Below are 19829 nucleotides of genomic sequence, written 5' to 3' on the forward strand. Positions count from 1 at the left end.
AAATGATCACAGTTTCGCTTCTCATTTTCATGCGAAGCGAAGTGATATCTGTTTCGCTTCGCTTAACCTTGCGAAGTGAAAAAGTTATACTTAGCCAAATTTTGAAAATTTTCAATCTAAAGCCTATTGGACTGTTTTTACACTAAAAGACTGTTTTGGAAATATAAACTGTTTTGACTTATGGACTATCTTGGACTTGATCTTTGTATATTATGAACTTATTAACTTATTAAATCTAAAATGTACATAATGTTAGTATTAAATAATTATCTAATATGTAGATACTTAATGCTTATGTATATATCGTGCTTGGTTTGTTTATGTCTTAATGATGATTCTCATGATCTCTTGGCTTTTAATTTCAGGGTCATAACAACTTTTGTGCTCTCGGGTTGCCTAAGGCAAAGGCGGATAAGGTGTTCACGTCCATGGTCAAGGGGCTAAAGCAATCACCCCTTGCCTATGCTATTACAACCAATCAAGCCGTGTATTACAAGTGGATTTTAGATTTCTGGGCATTTGCAAAGATAGCTGATGATTCTCTGTCCTTCACAACAACGGTCGCAAGACAGGAATTGATCATCACAGAAGCAGATATTCGAAGAGTGTTGAAGATAAATGATGAGCCAGAATACAAGTATGAAAGAGGAAACAAGAAGAAGCTGGCAGACTTTGTCACACAGATGGGATATGACACAGAATGGAAAAGTTTGGAGAAGAGTCATCTGTCACCATACTGGAGATTCCTATTCCACATCATCACACACTGTTTTTCCGATATTCGTGGAGGGTTTGACAGCATGAGCTCTGACTGGGTGCGTATTATGTTTGCTTTGACTACCAAAGAGAAGTTCAACTACTCTCGAAGGATATTTCTGTGTATGTTGGGAAATATAAAGAGAGGGGCTACATGGCTTATGTACCCGAGATTTGTGCAGCTTCTGTTAGATGATATGTTACCAAATGCTCAAAGGCCGGGGTCCAAGAAAGCAAAGGACAAGAAGTCACATCCCGAGCCATATCATGTGAACGAGATAAAGGTGTCGGTGTTTGGTGCGTTGTTGGGCACCAAGGGCAGGGGTCATCAGTATACGGGACCACGACCTGGTCCTAAGTTTGGGTTGTTTGAAGAAACGTAGCCTGCTAGGGATGAGGCGTTAGTGGAAGGAGAAAAGGTTGATGAGACAGAGACTAAAACTGATCAAGATTCGTCCGACGAGCAATCAGAAAGACGAACAAAGACAAAGCATGATCTGAAGAGGAAAGCCGTAGAGGTTGAGGAGGAAGAGGAGGAAGAGCAGCCTCAGCTCAAACGCATTAGGAAAGTTGGAGACTCCTAGAAGTCATCCGAGCTTCTCGTCAAACTTTCCTCCAAAGGTAAAACTTCTCCTCCACCTGTAGTAACCCAAGAGACCATAGCCCAAGTGCTTAAAGACTTAGATGTTTCTAAGATTCAAGTATCAGCCTATAGGTAACCTAAATCCAGAAAGAAATCCATTGCCAAACCAACTAGAACCCTACTCCACGATTCACCTGACTCATCACCCGAACCCCTAGATATTAACCAACCTGTTTCAACTTTCTTGCCTAGGATACCAGAATCTCCACCTCACACACCACCAGACCTTAACCAAACCGAACCAGAGCCATCACTCTTAACCACACTACCAGAACAACCAACCCACACAGAAACCTCACCTTTCACACCACCACCCCCAACCTGAAACCTTACCTACCCAACCTGAACCAACCCAAACCATCACATCACCCATCCAAACTACCATTGAACCCACCTTCTCCCAAATATTCTCATCCTCTATGTTTAGCTCTCCCATCAAATCTACAAGCCATTGGAGCCAAACCATTATCACTTCACCACCAAGAACCCAACCCACAACAGTAATCACCACCACTTCACCAACCATCACTCAACCAATCATTTTGCCTATCCAAACAACCTCACCACCCACCATGTCTATCACTCCACCTTCCACCATCCTCTCACCCAAACCCATCTCCCAAGGAAAGTCTTCGACAACTCCAGTATACGCCGATCCTATCCTCGATAGGATTGTCGCACTGGAGGAATCTAATGCAAGGCGAGCTGAACGAGAAATCGGACTCCTCAAGCTTATAAAGGAGATGAAACAGAAAGAGGTACAGGATGAGAAGGAAAAGGATAAGCTGAAAGCAAGAATCAACGTTCTGGAGGACGAAAAGGTTGTATTTGAGGCTCGAAATGAAAATCAGGGATTGTTGATCAACACACTGCACACAAGAGTCCAAAATCAACAGGTGCTGATGCAACAAGAATCAATCAAGAATGCAAATCTAAGGGCAGATAAAATCAAGCATGATAAACGTTTGACAGCACTTGAAAAGAACTTACCAAGTGCAAGTGCTCTACGGATAAGCGTTAATAAGAAGATTGAAGATGCAACTAGAAAGTGGGTTCTTGAGGGTGAAGCTACAAATGCAAGGGTTACAAGCTTGGAGAATCAGCTGACATCCTCCACATCTATGGATTCACTTCTGGCTGAAAATCAACGCCTGGCGTCAGAGATTGAGAATCTACAGGCTAATCAGGCTCTCCAGGAACGATTGAACGAGCGCCAATCAAAGATCATTGATGAACTACTCAGCAAACAGCAAGCCTCGTCAGACGAGTTTCAAAGATTGGAGGCTCGACTTGATGTTGTGTTCTTAAGTTGGAGAGGATCTGAGGAGATCCTAAGGAATGGAGGGTCTCAGCCTACCGCAGGACCGAGTGCGTCCTTGTGAGAAGTACAAGGAGTGGACCCAAGTTTTGAGGAAATTGTTGGTAATGTTGCTCAACAGGGTGCCCAAGCAACAAGTGGGGTCGATACCAGCTTGGGTTCTGAACAGCAACCACCACCTTAGACTCAAGCTGGTGGTGAAAAAGAACCTGATGAGGAAGAAGATAAAAATGAAGGTGATGGTGAGGAAGAAAAAGAAGATGATGTGCATGACAGCTTTGATGACGATGATGGTGATGGTGGCAACGGTGGTGGTGGAGATGGAGGGGCCGGGGCAGCAGGAGGTGGAGGTGGAGATAAGACTCAATCACCTCCACACTCTCAACACGATGCTCAAGACCCTGCTAACCCCGGTTCAGCCAGCAAAGTCAGAGAGGATGACTCACTACTTGACAGCTTATATAAAGATGTCATCTCTCCGACTAACAATACAGGTGTTGTTGATGATTTTATTAATACAGGTATAAGCTTTGAAGAATTCACCGAGAGAATGGGAACGGAGGAGGCAGTAAATGAATAAGACGATGACATTAACTACTCGCCAAATCCAGATATTCCTCCCGCTCAAGCTTCAGAGGCTCCTGCAACCGATCCTGTCATTGACTAACCACCAAAGAAGAAGCAAAGACGCATATTGTCTCAAGCTGTGCGTCTGCCCATATGCTCAATTATCATTATCACGACGAGTCGCTGATCGTATATGCGAAGTATGATCAACGAAATAGCGTTTGGGCCATCAGACATTACAACGGGGACCTCATCTATCTCAATCATCACGAGTTGAAGACTCTACCTGAGCTTGATCTGAACTATCTGAAGAAAGCTCTAGGTTATGGTGCTGTTGGAAGTATGCTGGAAAGTTGGGTCCCGACTTATCTACAGTGTCAATCGAGAGTTGACTACAAGGATTTTGAGCCGAATAAGGGTCGCAAGTACAAGAATCCAAAGGAAATAGACCCAGCTACCGGAGAGCCCCGCACAATGTGGAGATATAAGGCGCCTAAAGACTGTCATGAGATCTATCACGTGGAGCCTTATCTTCCCAACACACTCCGAGACTTTATCGACTGGGAGTTTGATAATAAAACCGGTGAGGCCGTCATCCATTGCCGTGATCAGCACGAGATTAGAGTGTTTGACGAGCATGAGCTTATGGGTCTACACATTGAAGATGTGAAGAAGCTCTACAACAAGCCACTGGGAACCGTCGAGGACTTGGGACGTCAAAACACAGACCTGATAGTTGAAGCTTTCAACAAGTTCGTCCGCAGACTTGTTGAACTTCCACTAACAGAGGACGAATGTCTGGTTTACGACACCGACGGGTTTCAATACTAAAGACTAGAGGGAGATTGTTATTCCCCGTTTTGTATGATTAGTCTTTTGTATTGTTTTGGTTGTGTATTTGGGCTGATTGGTCATTTTGTACGTATTTGGGCCACGGTCCATTGTATATGAGCCCATTGGGCCTTAATGTAAATGAAATATGCTTCTCATGCATGCCATGAGAAACTAAGACTTTTGACAAAAACCAACTCCTTCACATACTATCTATCTCTCTCTCGGCTCTCCCTCTCTCTCCTTCTCTTCTATCAACCGAATATAAACTCTCAAGATCCGAGACCACTTAGGTGACTTAGTGTGATTTCCGCTAGCACTAAGTTTGGTTGATCCAAAGACGTTGTTAGATCCACCCGACACGGGACCTACAACTATAACTATTTATATCTGTTTCAGCAGAGTCCATCTTCATCATCGGAATAGTCTCAGCTCTAGTGGGCTACCGAGGGGATATCGTTCAGTAACAGTGGGCATCTCTAAGCTGATATGGGGCGTGGGTAAATCTTCATCATCGGATGAGAAATTATAACCGAAAATGAATAATCATCGCATTGAGAATGGATGGAGATGGTATGCAACTGAGTAACACCAGTCTCTGAGGGGATATGGGGTGTGGGCTCGGTAGCCGTTTTAACAACTAAATAACCATCCACCACATCACTTTCATATATCAAACGCAACCCACAACTCGAAAGCGATCCTTGAGGAAATTCGATTACCACAAATTCACCGGGTTCCACCAAAAGTGTGGTATCATCAAGGGGACACGACATAACAAGCATGCAATTATGAACCTCATCGCCTCTATTAACTTTGAAACTATGACTTGTGTTTTTCGTTTTATTATGCATTTTAGGATTACTGATTATGCTGATGTACCTTTCAGAGGGGGTTGCACATAAGATGATACCACATATGTTGTTATGCAAATGCAGTGGTGCTACAAAAGATAAAAAATATCCCCTGTTTTGATAAGTGCACCACTCAAGAAGCTCTTTCCGCCATGGAAGTTGGATCATCAACCTATTACTGAAGGGTGATTCCTGTTGTCGGGAACACTAAAGTGTGTTACAAGCAGGTAGGCAGGAAGCATAATACATGAAAATGGGGGAAAAAACAACAACCAGTGATTAATAATTAAATTAGTATGTGAGGCCGGGAGGGATCGAACATACCTTGTTCACTTTAGTAAGTAGAGAAGCAGATGACGTCACATCTAATGAGTCACACCAATGTGCATCTATATGTTTCAAGTTTGGTGGAAGAAGTGGAAGCATCCTTAATTGGTAACACCCCTCTATCTCGAGGTTAAGCAGTTGGGAAAGGTTGCTTAAGGTGTCATGAAGGCTACAGAATGGGTTGGATGAGAGGTGTAACTTCTTTAATGACACCAAATTCCCAATCTCGATGGATACTTGGGAGACACTGCACCTAATCATACTTAAACGAGTCAGGTTTGTTAGTCCAGTGACCTTCATGAGAAAATGAGGGCCTTCACTTCCAAGTTCGGGGCAGTAATAAAACTTAAGGATTGTTAGAGATTTTAACTCGGAAATGTTATAGGGAAGATTCACCAGACTTGAACATCCAATTACTTTGATGGATGTAACGTTTGCCGGAAGGTTTGGAATCGATTGTATGCTTCGACAATTTCTTAACTCTATTGTGCTCAATTGATGGAGTTGGAGAAGGCTATCACAATGGCTAGAGAATTTGGTTCTGTATAAGGACAAGTGTTTTAAGGATGCTAGGTTGCATCCAATAAGATCTGGTGGTGTAACGTGGCCTTCTTTGAAAGGGTACAGCGTAGGATCATCACCCTCATCACTAAATGATTCCACGTTGTCATCATAATTACGGGTACCAACAGAGAGTTTTTGTAGGGATGGTAGCTTGCCTATCATTTCCCAAGGGATCCTCTTTACCGGCATGGAGCGCCCTAAATCCAAGATAGCAAGTTTTTGAAGGTCACCAATGGAGCTGTGCAACTCTTTTAAGTTTTCACAACCATTGAAGTGCAGTTCCTCAAGATTCTCAAGACCAGAGAAATTGCCAGTCTTGGTTAATGAGAGTGAAGCACTCACATTGAGAATCCTTAGCTTCTTCAGACTCTGGAAACACAAATAAATACATATAATAGTGAATCATCAACTTTATATTATACAGTTTGGAATAAAATGAGACGCCACTTCTATACTCTATTTATCCACATGACCAGGAAAATGAATTGCCAGACATCAATCCCTCATGATGCAACCACAGCAAAATTCATTCATGATGTGTATGTCAATTTTCTAGAATTTAAAATTAAAGAAAAGTAAAAACATATTTTAAATTACAAACTCTCAACACCGACCGCTTGTTAAATAATGTCAATTCAACTTCGCTAATTCTTTAGACACCTCTTTTTTTAGGGACACTGGACACGCACCTATATATCTCATATAGTGCTATATGTGATATATTGATGGGTGTCTCTTCCAAAATGGGCATTTAATTAAATCTATATAACGTGTATATTGACATGTTTTATTTTTTTTAATTATTTTTTTGGTATTATTAACTAATATTTAAAAAAAAGTCATTATTTTGCTTTTTATTATTAACCTATTTTTTTAAAAATCACTTTTTAATTAAACGTGGTTATCAATGTCGGCTCAAATTCAATATAACAATGAAACAGACAAAAAATAAATTACAAATAATATAAATAAAATTGCATATATGCATATATATACACACACAACCTCTACAATAAGTTCGTACAAATAAAACAAATTTATCTAAGTGAGAGCAACGTTATCGTCACGCCAAGCGCCCGACTGCCCAACGCTATCGTCAAAATGTGGCACTCGATGGGTCAGCCTGATGTCAAAATTATCAATAAAAAATTAATTATTATTTTTAAATATTTATTTTAAAATTTATTTATTAATATATTAATAAAAGTATTGAAGCGGATGGCATGATCACATCCATTAATGAAGGACAACACGTGCATCTATGTTTGCCAAGTTTAATAGAAGTATTGGAAGCAACATTAATTGATTACAGATAAGTAGAGGTAAAGCATAGGGTTGCTCGCGAGCCAAGCCGAACCGAGTGAAGGCTTGCTTGTTGCTTGGCTTGTTGTTGGGTCGTATTTTTGGTTTATGCTTGTAGTTTTTGGGTTTTAGTTTTGGACTTTGTATGTAAACCGAGATCAGTTGATCTCGGTGGGCTTTTGGGTTGCATTAGGCCTAGTTGGTAGAATATATATAGAACATATGTTAACGGTTTAGGGTTGTTCGTTCATTGTAATTCAACCCGTGTAAGTGATTGAGGGCTTAAGCACCTGACGTATAATATACGTGTGTTTTGAAGCTTCTTTATTGTGTTTGGTGTGTTCTTATGTTCGGTTTTACTTAAGTTATTATGTGTTGCATAGAATCGGCTTGAGATTAGTTTCCGCCTAATCTTCAAGTATATTGATATCACATTGAAAGATCCGTCACGGGACTTACAATTGGTATCAGAGCCTATAGACCTATTCTAGGCTCGGTTATTGGTGATATCAAGGATTCTATTGTTGATTTACGGGGTGTTATACGGCTGAAGATTTATGGAGCTTGAAGAAGGTTGTTCTTCGGCTGAAGAAGGTTGAGTTCGGAATAGATTTTGGTATGTCTAGCATTTAATTTGAATCCCATCTTTCTCGGGATTTAGTTAAATATTCAAGATCTACCATATCTTTATCTATTCTTAGTTCTCGGGTTGATTTTGAAGTTCTCGGGAAAATCTCAAGGTTCACGGTCAACATTCAAGGTTTTCGGGAGTATTTTCAAGTTTTCTGGCTGAATTCGTAGTTCTCGGATTAAATTCATCGTTCTCGGGCAGATTTCATTGTTCTCGGTCAACTTTCTGAGTTCTCAGAAGAATTTTGTGGTTTTCGGTCATTGTATCAAGGTTGTGGTTAAGAACATTATGGATCAATCAGATGTTATTACGTCTTCCAATGCCACTCTTCATCAAGATCTTGACTCCATCATGGGGATCACCACTCGTGTACCCCGACTATTGAAATCTGAAGGGTTTGCTGAATGGAAATTTAAATTTGAGAAGTACTTGAAAGCGAAAGATGCAAAACTATGGAGGAGCATAGTTAGAGGTCCTCAAGTCATTACCTATCAAAGGGAAGGGTCTAAAGAAGTGGAAACAAAGCCAGTTGCAATGTATTTGGATGCTGATTATGATGCAGTCGAGCTGGATGAGAAGGCTTTGGCTACCTTGACTATGGCTCTTTCTCCTGAAATTGTATTGGGATTTAGATAATTGACCTCCGCCAAAGCACTCTGGGAGGCCCTCATTGAAATATTTGAGGGAAACGAGGACATGAGGAGAAGTAGGCAAGATCTCTTGAGACAACAATTCAACATGTTCAACCATGTTTTAGGAGAATCTCTTGAGAAATAGCTTCACCGTTTCATCTCGTTGATCATGGAGATTAGGTCTGCAAATATAAACCTCACATCTGTCGAGATCAACAACAAGCTGGTTAACTCACTGCCTCAGAGTTGGGATTTGAATGTGGCTGTCATTAAGAACAAGGATCTGTCCAGATTGACTCTCTCGGAGGTTATGACAATTGTCAAGGCTTGTGACATGGACGACAAGCAGCGTGCCATTAATCATGCTAGCACTTACAACACTACAGGTTATGGCATTCCGATTAATAATGCACTGGTTTCTCAAGAAAACTTCTCTTTATTCAAGAGTCAGCCAGCTCAACCACAGAAGCCTCAACAGACCTTCTCCATGTTTAGGTCATCACAAAGTTAAACCATTCCTCAACCTACACCAGCTACTCCTGTTTTCTTTCCACAACAAACGACTGCACCAAAATCACAAGCCTCCATGGCCACCTCCAGCCAGTCTCACACTCAAATTCCTATTATTTCCAAAGAGACTCAAGAGAACATAGCCCTAATGGCAGGTTTTATGAACTGCTATAATGCTTTTCTTGTTGGAGACTTGGTGCAACCTGTTGTAGCTGCTGAGCTGGATCAGATACATCCTAACAATGCGGAGGAGATGGATATTTCATGGCAAATAGCCATGGCTGTTTTCAAGGCCAAGAAATTCACCAAAAGGACAGGCAGGAACAATTGGAATGTCCCTGCAAATCAAAAAGTGGGTTTCATCAAGAGTTCTCTAAGGTGCTACTACTGTCATGAGCCGGGTCATTTTGCTTGTGAATGTACAGACCCAGCTAAAGAAGGAAATAAAGAGAGGGCAATGGTCCCGGTCAATGGTGGAAGAGAAGAGAATGTGACTAGTTTGAGTACGGGTGAGCGGGGTTTGGTGGTTCAGAACTTCTCCTGGGAGGATCAGATGGCAGCACTGAGTTTGAGTAATGAAGTTGCCAATTTTGCTGAGATGGATGCTGAGGAAGAGGAGAATGAAGCTGAGGAGCAGGTAAGGGATCTTCAGCATGCTTTCATGCCTTTCACCTCCACCAAACAAACTAACTGAGGTAAGTCCTGTACTCTGTTCTCAATCGTGCATTGATAAAGTAGGTATGTACAAAATACATAATAGTAACCTAATGAGAGAAATAGAGAATGCTAAATATGAAAACTCAACTCTAAAGAAACTAGAAAAGGCATTAAATGACAAAATAGAGGCACAAAAACAAGATTTCTCTAAACTTCAATAGGATTTTAGCATAAAGTGCTGTCACCATCTAGATGCTAAAAATAAAATAGCTGAACTAACTGTCGAGTTAGAAGCATCGAGATTGGAGATAATCAAACTGACAAATAAATTCGATAATGCTGAATTCAATTTTAGAAAATTTGATGTCTCTAGTTCCTTATTGAGTCAATGATAGAGAAACAGTTGAAATGGAAAGAGAATAAAGGTGTAGGTCTAGGATAGAACATGGTACCACCCCCTTATAATAATAACTACACAAGTCCTCCTCCTACCAAGGAAGAGGAAGAAAAGGAGAAGAGTATGTAGCATGGTAAGCCAACTGAAACTGGTAAGGTTGATACAGATTCGGCAGCTGAATCAACCTCAGGGGTGAACGATTCTAATGTGTCTAGTTCGTGTGCAGATGAAGTCATAATTGAGGACTGGACTGAGGAAGATGATGAATCACCCATTGACTCATCTGTTTCTTTAAATTTTCCTGTTTTGTCTATTTTAAATAACAATGCCACTGATGTGTGTTTGGCCTCTGTTTTCAAGAGCAAAAACAATCATTTGGTTTCTTTCTCTAAAACTTCAGAAGGCAGTGATCTGTCCTTGAATAAAAGTGGTGAACTTAAAAAACAAAATAAACATTTGTCACCTAAGTTTATGAAAGAAAAAGGCTCCTGTAATGTTAAATGTGAAGTTCTTAATGATGAATCCAGAAATGGAAAAACAAACTCACACAACAGAGCAAGACCGGGAATCGGCCATAATGATTTTTACGTTAAAAGGCAAACCTGTTTCAACTGTGGGATTCCCAGTCACATTGCAAGAAATTTTTCTCGTCTCCCGTACATTCCATATTATAAACGCAATCAGAGGACCATGTCTCATAATGCCTACAAAAGTTTTCATTCAAATAATTCAAGGCATTATAAAACAAGGCGCTCCGAAGGCAATTAGAGAAGAGTCAAGGCTGACAAGTCAAGTTTTCATTAGACCAAGCCTATTATGACCCAAAAGCGGAAAGAAACCACGGTCTCGGTTCCTAGACCAAAGTAGGTGTCTGAACCGAGAAAATTAAACATGATAAATTCAAACGTGTCTTCTATCCGCAGACCAGAGACCAAGTCAAACACCTGTATAAATCACAAAGTTTTAAAGCCAAAATACATGTGGTTGTCCAAGTCCCCGGTAACAAAGTCCTTATCATCGCCTAATTCCATTTTTGATAACAATGATGATATGACATGGCAGCCCGTAACACGCTTAACTAAGTCAGGCTTACCCAGAACTACTATGAACTGGGTACCGAAAAGTAACTAATCTCGCACATTGTGCAGGAACAACTATGGGAGAATATTATCAGACCATAGTTTGCTGATAGTGGTTGTTCCAGGCACATGACGGGAGACATATCTCAGCTGAGTGACATTCAAATTTTTAACGGCGGATATGTTTCTTTTGCGGGAGGAGAGAAAGGGAAAATTACTCGAAAGGGTACCGTGAGTAATGGGGTTCTGAAGTTCGAAAACATTAACTATGTTCCGGAGTTAAAGCACGGTCTGCTCAGTGTGTCACAGATTTGTGATAAGGGATTTTCCATTCACTTTACCAACAAGGAATGCTTAATTCTAAAGCCTGGTATTGTCATACCAGAGGAGTGGGTACTGGTCAGATCTCAGAGGAAAGATAATGCCTACCTGATTGATATGAACAAGAACGTTCAAGACGAAATTACATGCTTATTTTCTAAATTGTCGGAACATAATGCCATGTTGTGGCATCGTCGTCTTGGTCATGCAAATGTCAAAAACCTAAACTGTCTTGCAAAGAACAACATTGTGCGAGGGTTACCTGTTAAAGACTTCGTGACTATAGAGAAGTGTGTGGCTTGCGCGTTAGGCAAGCATCATCGGAAATCACACAAGCCAAAGTCGATAAACACCATTTCCAGTGTCTTTCAGTTGCTTCACATGGACTTGTTCGGTCCGGTTCATGTCTTGAGTCTATCTCGTAGTAATCATTGTCTGGTCATCACCGATGACTACTCCCGTTTCACTTGGGTATTCTTCTTATCAAATAAAGGTGAGACGGCTGACTTGATCAAGAAGTTCGTAGTACTTATGGAAAATCAATTGAACTTGAAGCTCAAGGGAATTCGTTGTGACAATGGCACGAAATTCAAGAATTCCACACTTAACTACTTTTGTGTCGAAAGGGGAATACTTCGTCAGTATAGTTTTGCTCGTACTCCTCAGCAAAATGGTGCTGCTGAAAGACGAAATCGCACTTTGATCGAAGCCGCAAGAACGATGTTATGTGATTCAAAGTTGCCACTCTTCTTAAGCGATCAATGCCGCCTGCTACGTTCAAAATCGGGTGTTGATCAACAAATCTCAAATGAAAACTCCCTATGAAATAGTTTATGGTCACAAGCCCACAGCCGCACACTTTCGAGCTTTTGGGTGTCCGTGTACTTTGCTGAATCTTGAATTGACTCCTAAGTTCGAAGAAAAAGCAGATGATTGTTACTTTGTTGGCTATGCTGGTCGGACTGCCTATAGAGTTTACAACAAGGCATCGAAACAAATTGTCGAGTCATATGATGTGCGTTGGTTAGAAGAAAATGAAACAGATGCCCGGGTGCGGCCTGACTGTTTATTTGACTATGACAAGCTCTTCAAGCCATTCAATTTGTTTCCTGTGATTGATTTAAATGACTCAAGGGAAGGAACTACTGCTATGATCGATGATGAAGAGGATTCTTCCTCTAATACCCAAGAGCTTCCTATGTTGAGTATGGACATGTCTGAACCCTCAGTATCCACTCAGCCGTCATCAGAAAATTTGGAAGAAAATGTCATCGAGACCGTGTCACCACAAGAACCCTCCACTGAAGAGACTTTACCAGTTGAGGGGGAGAGTGTTAATCGATAGATTTTTGATAGAACTTTATTCCCCAATGACATTCCAAACGAGTACATCGCCAGTACCTCGTACTCACACAACACCACAACATCGGGATGGAGAAACCCTCTCTCTGAGGTTCTCGAAGATCCAACTAATTTGCCAACAAACTGCTCTGTCCCTAATCATTCTGTTCCTTCAAGAATTCAACAGGATCACCCAATTGACAGTATCATTGGTCCCCTTGAAGCTGGCGTTTCAACCAGAAGTTAGACCGGAACGATCAACAATTGTTTGTATTCTTGCTTCATTTATCAAATTGAGCCTAAATCGATTGACATGGCTCAGCAAGAACCAAGCTAGGTTGAATCCATGCACGAGTAACTCAATCAATTTGAAAATCTCAAGGTGTGGAAGTTGGTTGAGCTACCTGACGGGAAGAAGTCACTAGACACTAGATGGGTCTATCGAAATAAACAGGATGACACTGGGGTTATTGTTAGAAACAAGGCAAGGCTTGTGATTCGTGGGTTTAAGCAGGTTGAGGGTTTGGATTATACTGAAGTGTATGCTCCAGTGGCTCGTCTTGAGGCCATTCGGATTTTCTTGGCATATGCATCGTACATGGGTTTCACAGTCTATCAGATGGATGTCAAGACTGCATTTTTATACGGGGAGGTCAAGGAAGAAATCTATGTGGATCAGCCACCGAGTTTTGTGGATCCAAAGCGTCTGTCGCATGTCTACAAGATGGACAAGGCTCTCTATGGTCTTCATCAGGCTCCTCGAGCTTGGTATGCGACGTTGACAGCACATCTTCTGGAGCACGGGTATAAGCGTGGAACCATTAATCAGACACTGTTCATAAAGACTGTTGGAAAAGATCTGATCATGGTTCAGATTTATGTGGATGAAATCATCTTCGGTTCTACGAGCATTGCTCTCTGTTCTGAGTTTGAGGATGTGATGAAGAAAAGGTTTGAGATGAGCTCGCTGGGGAAGATGACAATGTTTCTGGGTTTGCAGGTTCGTCAAAGCTCGACAGGCATTCTACTACATCAAGGGAAATACGTCGAGGATATGTTGGCAAAGTTTGAGTTTCAGGACTCCAAAAGTGCAGCGACTCCTATGGCTGAAAGACCTTTTCTTTCTTCAGATCCTGATGGGAAACCCGTAGATCAAACATACTATCGATCGATGATCGGTTCCCTAATGTATCTTACTGTCAGTCGCCCTGACATCATGTTCGCAGTTTGTCAGTGTGCTCGTTACCAGGCTAATCCTAAACTCTCTCATCTAATTGCCGTTAAATGAATTTTTAGATATTTGAAAGGGCAACCAAAGCTTGGTCTTTGGTATCCCAAGAATTCAGAATTTGATCTTTATACTTTTTCTGACAGCAATTATGGAGGTGATGACATTGACAGGAAATCGACGTCTGCTGGGTGTCAATTTTTGAGGGATCGACTCATTTCGTGGCAATACAAGAAACAACAAACGGTGTCCACAAGTACTGCTGAAGCTGAATATGTTGCTGTTTCTGCCTGCTGTTCTCAGGTCATATGGATGCAACATCAATTGCTGGACTACGGTTTGGATTTTCTTGATACTCCTATTTTTTGTGATAATGATGTTGCGATTGCCATTGTTAAAAACCCAGTCCAACATTCAAAAACCAAGCACATAGATATCAAAATTCATTTTATTCGTGACTGTTACGACCGAAAGTTAATTCATCTTGAATAGGTCCTCACTGATAATAATGTGGCGGACGTATTTACAAAACCGGTCGGAACAGCCAGATTCAATGTGCTTGTAGGGTTTCTTAAGATGTTACGTTTTGAAGATTAAGTATTTTTGAGGATTAAATTTGTACATAAATAACCTTTTTTTTTCTTATCTTAATTTCTGTACAAATTTAAGGGGAGAAAAACAAAAATACAAAAAGAGTGTGTGTGCGTTCTTAATTTAATTTAAAAAAAATTCTTTGTTCTGTTGCTTAAAATTACGTCAGTTACTCAAGTTCAACGGATATATATTATATGTTTGGTCCCGTAATCAACTCCTGATTCACGGGATAGCCATTAACCTTAGAACTGAAAGTAACTGGGGCGACTGAACTTAAAATTTTTTTATTGATTCTTTCGCTGAAAATTATGTCGATCACCTAGATTTGAGGGACATATAATCTTATGTGTTTGGTCCTATCGTCTACTTGTAGACACATGGGATAGCCATTTACCTGAAAACTGATGGAGACTGGGGTGATCGAATTTAAAATTGTCTTCAGGGTTACCATCTGGGAAGTGATATTATTATTCAGCAAATGCTCACTAGAAGCTTAAAAATATTTTCAAATGAAAATTGATCCAACCTTTGAGAAATGATAGATAAATTGGTTATGTGTGCCTAACCTGTGAAGTTATTAAGCTAAAAGGGCTTTTGATTAGTCATTGATGTGTATGGTAGCATTCCATGATAAGTAAAAGTTTAAGGTGATATAAACTAAATCTTCTAAACTTATTGTGGAGATTCATTTTGAAGATGTTTGCATGTCCCAGATACATCTCTCCTAATGATAGGCAGAAAAGCAATTACCCAGTCATACACGAGCCTATTAGTGTCTTGATCGCAAAAAAAAAAAATATATTAGAATTTGTATATATGTATATGAAAACTATTACAAAGTATTTTTATTTTTATTTTAAAAGCTTAAAGGGGAACCAGGGAACTACAGGGGTGGGGCATACAAGTAACTCCTAAACACCTTGAATGTAAGGCTTGTAAGTCCGGATGGCATGTAAGTCCAACGTTCAACCTTAAATCTTAAAATTTTTTGTATAAAGAAATTTCTTTTGATCAAGCACTAGGGGGTTGGAGTCAAATTGGGGTAATCTGGGGAAAGTCAAATAAGCTTTGAGAAAAGATAGGGGGCATCATAGGTCCATAAGTGATGTCCATTAAGCTTTATGCCTAATTGAACATAAGCATATCACTGGCGCAATAAAAGTCATGCTAAGTTCTAATTACCTGCTATCAACCTATTCACTATGTCATAATAATGCTGAAAATAAATCATTGTGAAAGTATCTTAATCAATATGATCTCATGTTCGGATCTTTTCTTAAAAAGAGCTGGTTGTTTTCAAATGGCTGAAATTTGATCCCAAATATATGCTAATTTTCTGAAGGCTAAATAGGTAACTTATTTTTGTTTCTCATTTTATTTTATTTGTTAATTTTATTTCATTTTTTACCTCATATTTACTTTTGTCGAAACTAATGTCTTCAGAAAATTAGAATTTTGATCGGAGTTATTTTTCAAAATGAGTGGATCAGTTCTTTGGTTCAACTGGTGTTTTGGTTCTCGGGATGGTTAGATAGGCCTAATGGATTTCTTGGTTCTCGGCCCGATCATATTGGCCCAGTGAACTCAGTCTATGTGAGTTCTCGGCTTTCAGTAAATTGTTCTCGGTAAGTAAATGTTTTCGGCCAAGCTTGATGTGACCAGGTAGCTTAAAAGGCACTCATTACCACTTGATCATTCTTGAAACTTGCAACTTCCATTATCTTCCAAAATCTTCTCTTATTATAACCATCTAGTCTTTCACCTACTCGCCACCATACATCTATTCATGTCTCCTTGTACTTTCAAGTAGATTTATTTAAAAGGTAAAGAAATCTAATATGGTTGAAGGGTTTTCGGTGATGATCGAATGATCATTAGATATAATTGATTCATCATTTGGTAGGCTTGTTTGTTTTCTATTGAAGTTACTGATTATTGGTTTAGTCATTGATTGTAGTTACAGGTTTGGTCATCAGTGACGATTGGTAGTGTGATGATGATGATGAATAGTGCTCTGAGGTTCTCAGCGTGGATTGACCAGATTCTTTTGATCAATCAGAGAGATCTTCAGTTTGAAGATGTTTTGAAGCATTCTCGGTCAAGCCTTGACCAAGGTCTCGTTGGTTCTACCAAAGATACATCGTGTTTGTCTTTTCTGAGTCAATCAAGCCTAATATTTGTTGCTGTTCATGATAACAAAGGTCATGTTCATCTCCTTATGGGAAGTAGCATGACCTGTGCTGGCCAGGTTTAATATTACCGGAATAAAGGCCCTAAATAAGACACTCAACTTCCAAGTGTCTATTTAGAAGCCACAGTATATACGCCAGAAGGCCTAAATGAAGGTATAGAAGCGTATTGGACGTCTACGGCTGAAATTTTTGTGATCAAGCAATAAACCAAGAGGGAGAATGTTGGGTCGTATTTTTGGTTTATGCTTGTAGTTTTTCGGTTTTAGTTTTGGGCTTTATATGTTAACCGAGATCAGTTAATCTCGATGGGCTTTTGGGTTGTATTGGGCCTAGTTGGTAGAATATATATAGAACATATGTTAACGGTTTAAGGTTGTTCGTTCATTGTAATGCAACCCGTGTAAGTGATTAAGGGCTTAAGCACCCGACGTATAATATACATGTGTTTTGAAGCTTCTTTATTGTGTTTGGTGTGTTCTTATGTTCGGTTTTACGTATGTTATTGTGTGTTGCATAGAATCAGCTGGAGATTAGTTTCCGCCTAATCTTCAAGTATATTGATATCACATTGAAAGATCCGTCATGGGACTTACACTTGTTTACAACCGAACCGAACGACTGAAATTCGAACCGACTGAAAAACGAAACGAGCCAAAATCGAACCAAACATTTTTCGATCGATCATCGAACGATTTTGAGCATTTTATATTTCTTTTTCACTTTAAAAATTTCAATAAAAAACAAGTTTGAAAGCTGTAAATAATATATTTTGTAACAAATTAGTAGTTTTTAGAAAAACGTATAATAGGTTGTAATTTTTTAAAAGAAAAGAGTTTGAAGAGAGATATAATGAACATGTAAATAAACTTTTAGTATTCTGAAAACTTAAATCGAACTAATAAAACTATAAAATTGACGGAATAGGGAAATTTTAGAAGGGTTTAAAAGATTGTATATTTATATTTATGTGTGGCGTCTATATATTTATATATTTGTTTATATATAATTATATATAAAATAAATTAAAAATATTTGAGCCGAACCGAACCGAGTAGACCTTTGCTCGTTGCTTGGCTCGTTTACAAATCGAACCGGGCAGAGCGGCTCGTTTACAATCGAGCGAAAAACGAGTGAGCATTTTCCAAGTAAATTCCAAGCGAGCGAGTTCGAGCGTCGAACGGTTTGGGCGTCCCTAGTAAAGCAGTTGGGAAAAGGTTGCTTAAGGTGTGAGGAAAGCTAGAGGTTAATGGGTTGGATGACCAAAGTTTTACATCTTTTAAGTTAGCCCCTCAAACTTTGGTTCCTTTTGAATTTTATTCATTGAAGTTTCTAACATTTATATGTTGGTTTCTTAACTTTGATAACATAAACTTTGGTCAAAAAACTTTTTGCCTCTTAACTTTGTCACAAAAAATTTATGTTTTACAATAAAACTTTTAGACTTTCAGCTTTGCCACAAATCTTTTAGATGTTTAACTTTGGGCACAAAATTCTACTGTAATGAACCGAACATATACCAACCAAGTTCCCGTCGCACCGTCGTTGCAATGCGCGCTAGCTTTTAAAAAAGGAATGCATTTAAAGTGCTAAAAGAAATATTTGTTTTATCCAAACACTAAAATATATAATGCGATAAATTAAACCAAAATTATAAATATTAAGCTTGTTTAGGTTCATGAGCTAGCTTAAGTTCGATAAACAAAGCTCGGGCTCGAACTCATTTTCAGTCACGAGCTCCTTAAAGCTTGGCTTAATTCGAGCTTAAAACTTAGCGACTTAACTTGTTTACATACTTATAGGATAAAGTACCCTTTTTAACTTTGTCTTTTCAAATATATTCAATATGTTTAAAATAATCATATAAGCACATACAAACTACTATTGAAAACTAAAATTTCAAATCAACCGTTTTTTTTTTAATTTCAAATCAACCAACTTCTTTTAAAATATAATATCTTAGCTACGTGTAAATTACATAGAATTATAAACCAATTTTCTCAGTTAAACGCCCACATTTCTATAAACTCAGATTTACTGTTTTAGTTTGTAGTAAATAAGAAAATGTTGAGGACATGCTACCTCTGTGTTATTTATTCTAATTCTTGTTGTGGATATTGGATAAGTGTGAGGCAATCATACCTTCATTCCTTCCCAAAGTGTTTCCAGTTTGCTACCTCGCAATTTTAGAACCGCAACATTGCACATCTCAATATTGTCCAAGCTTTTGAAAGGGATCCCATTCCAGTATATGTATTTCAACCTTTTGAAATATAAGTGCGTTTCACCATTAATCTTTAAATACCCACCAACATCATAAAACATAATCAGCCTCAGATTGCTCATCTTTCTAAATGCCTCTAAGGTTACTTTCGGCATGTTCTTGTTTAAATGAAATGCAATGCTTTCAACTGACTCTGTTCCCTGTTAAATACGAAGCGGAAAGAGAATTATTACTTACGTGCTAATAAGCTAATGTACATATACACAAAGATATCATACCGAACATTCTGTCAATACACGTATCACGTCCCTTTCATTCGACAATCTAGTACGGTGTCCAGGCTCATCTTCATTTTCTTGTCTGACAATTTCTAGTCCCATTTCCCTAATTGCATGATGCATCCACAATTTGTTGTCTGATGTTATTTCAACAAGACTTTTATCAACTAGATATTGAATTTCATTATTTGGGAAGAATCTTGAGTCTTCATCCTCTAATACTTTGACAACTTCCTTATCATTCGTTTCAGCATAAAATTCAAAGAAACAAGCAATATCCAGAAACAACTTCTTGAGACTTGGAGTAAGTGAATCATAGCTCAAATGGAGCTGCTTTTGAACATCACCATGCGGGATTCCTTTCAATGTCTCCAATATGCTTGGCCATCGTTCCCTTTCATACTATTTAAAATGGCTACTCAACACCTTAACAACCAAGGGAGTCCCTCCGGCACGACTCACAACTTCTTCTAAGAACATTGCGTTAACAGTGTCGTCTCTTACAAACATTAGACGAGTGAAGAGGTTGAGAGATTCCCTTCTGGTTAACAACCTTGTTGCGTATGGTGCATATGGTATATTAACC

General features: G+C 39.3%; 1 protein-coding gene across 1 annotated transcript in view; it reads right to left on the reverse strand.

Annotated features, from left to right (window-relative positions):
* Positions 1-4494: 4494 nt before the first annotated feature.
* The window catches only part of LOC143554019 (TMV resistance protein N-like), a 97425-nt gene continuing 82090 nt past the window's right edge, over positions 4495-19829 (reverse strand). Inside the window, exons 4-5 of the mRNA XM_077043887.1 lie at positions 5294-6229; positions 4495-5161 (exon numbers count right to left, since the gene is read on the reverse strand). Coding sequence (XP_076900002.1) covers positions 4595-5161; positions 5294-6229 — 1503 coding nt within the window. The 3' untranslated portion in view covers positions 4495-4594. The remainder of the gene's footprint in view (positions 5162-5293; positions 6230-19829) is intronic.

This window comes from Bidens hawaiensis, unplaced genomic scaffold (assembly GCF_021521415.1).
Source record: "Bidens hawaiensis isolate Kalapana, Puna unplaced genomic scaffold, B.hawaiensis_p1.1 tig00017470_1, whole genome shotgun sequence".
Taxonomy (NCBI): domain Eukaryota; kingdom Viridiplantae; phylum Streptophyta; class Magnoliopsida; order Asterales; family Asteraceae; genus Bidens; species Bidens hawaiensis.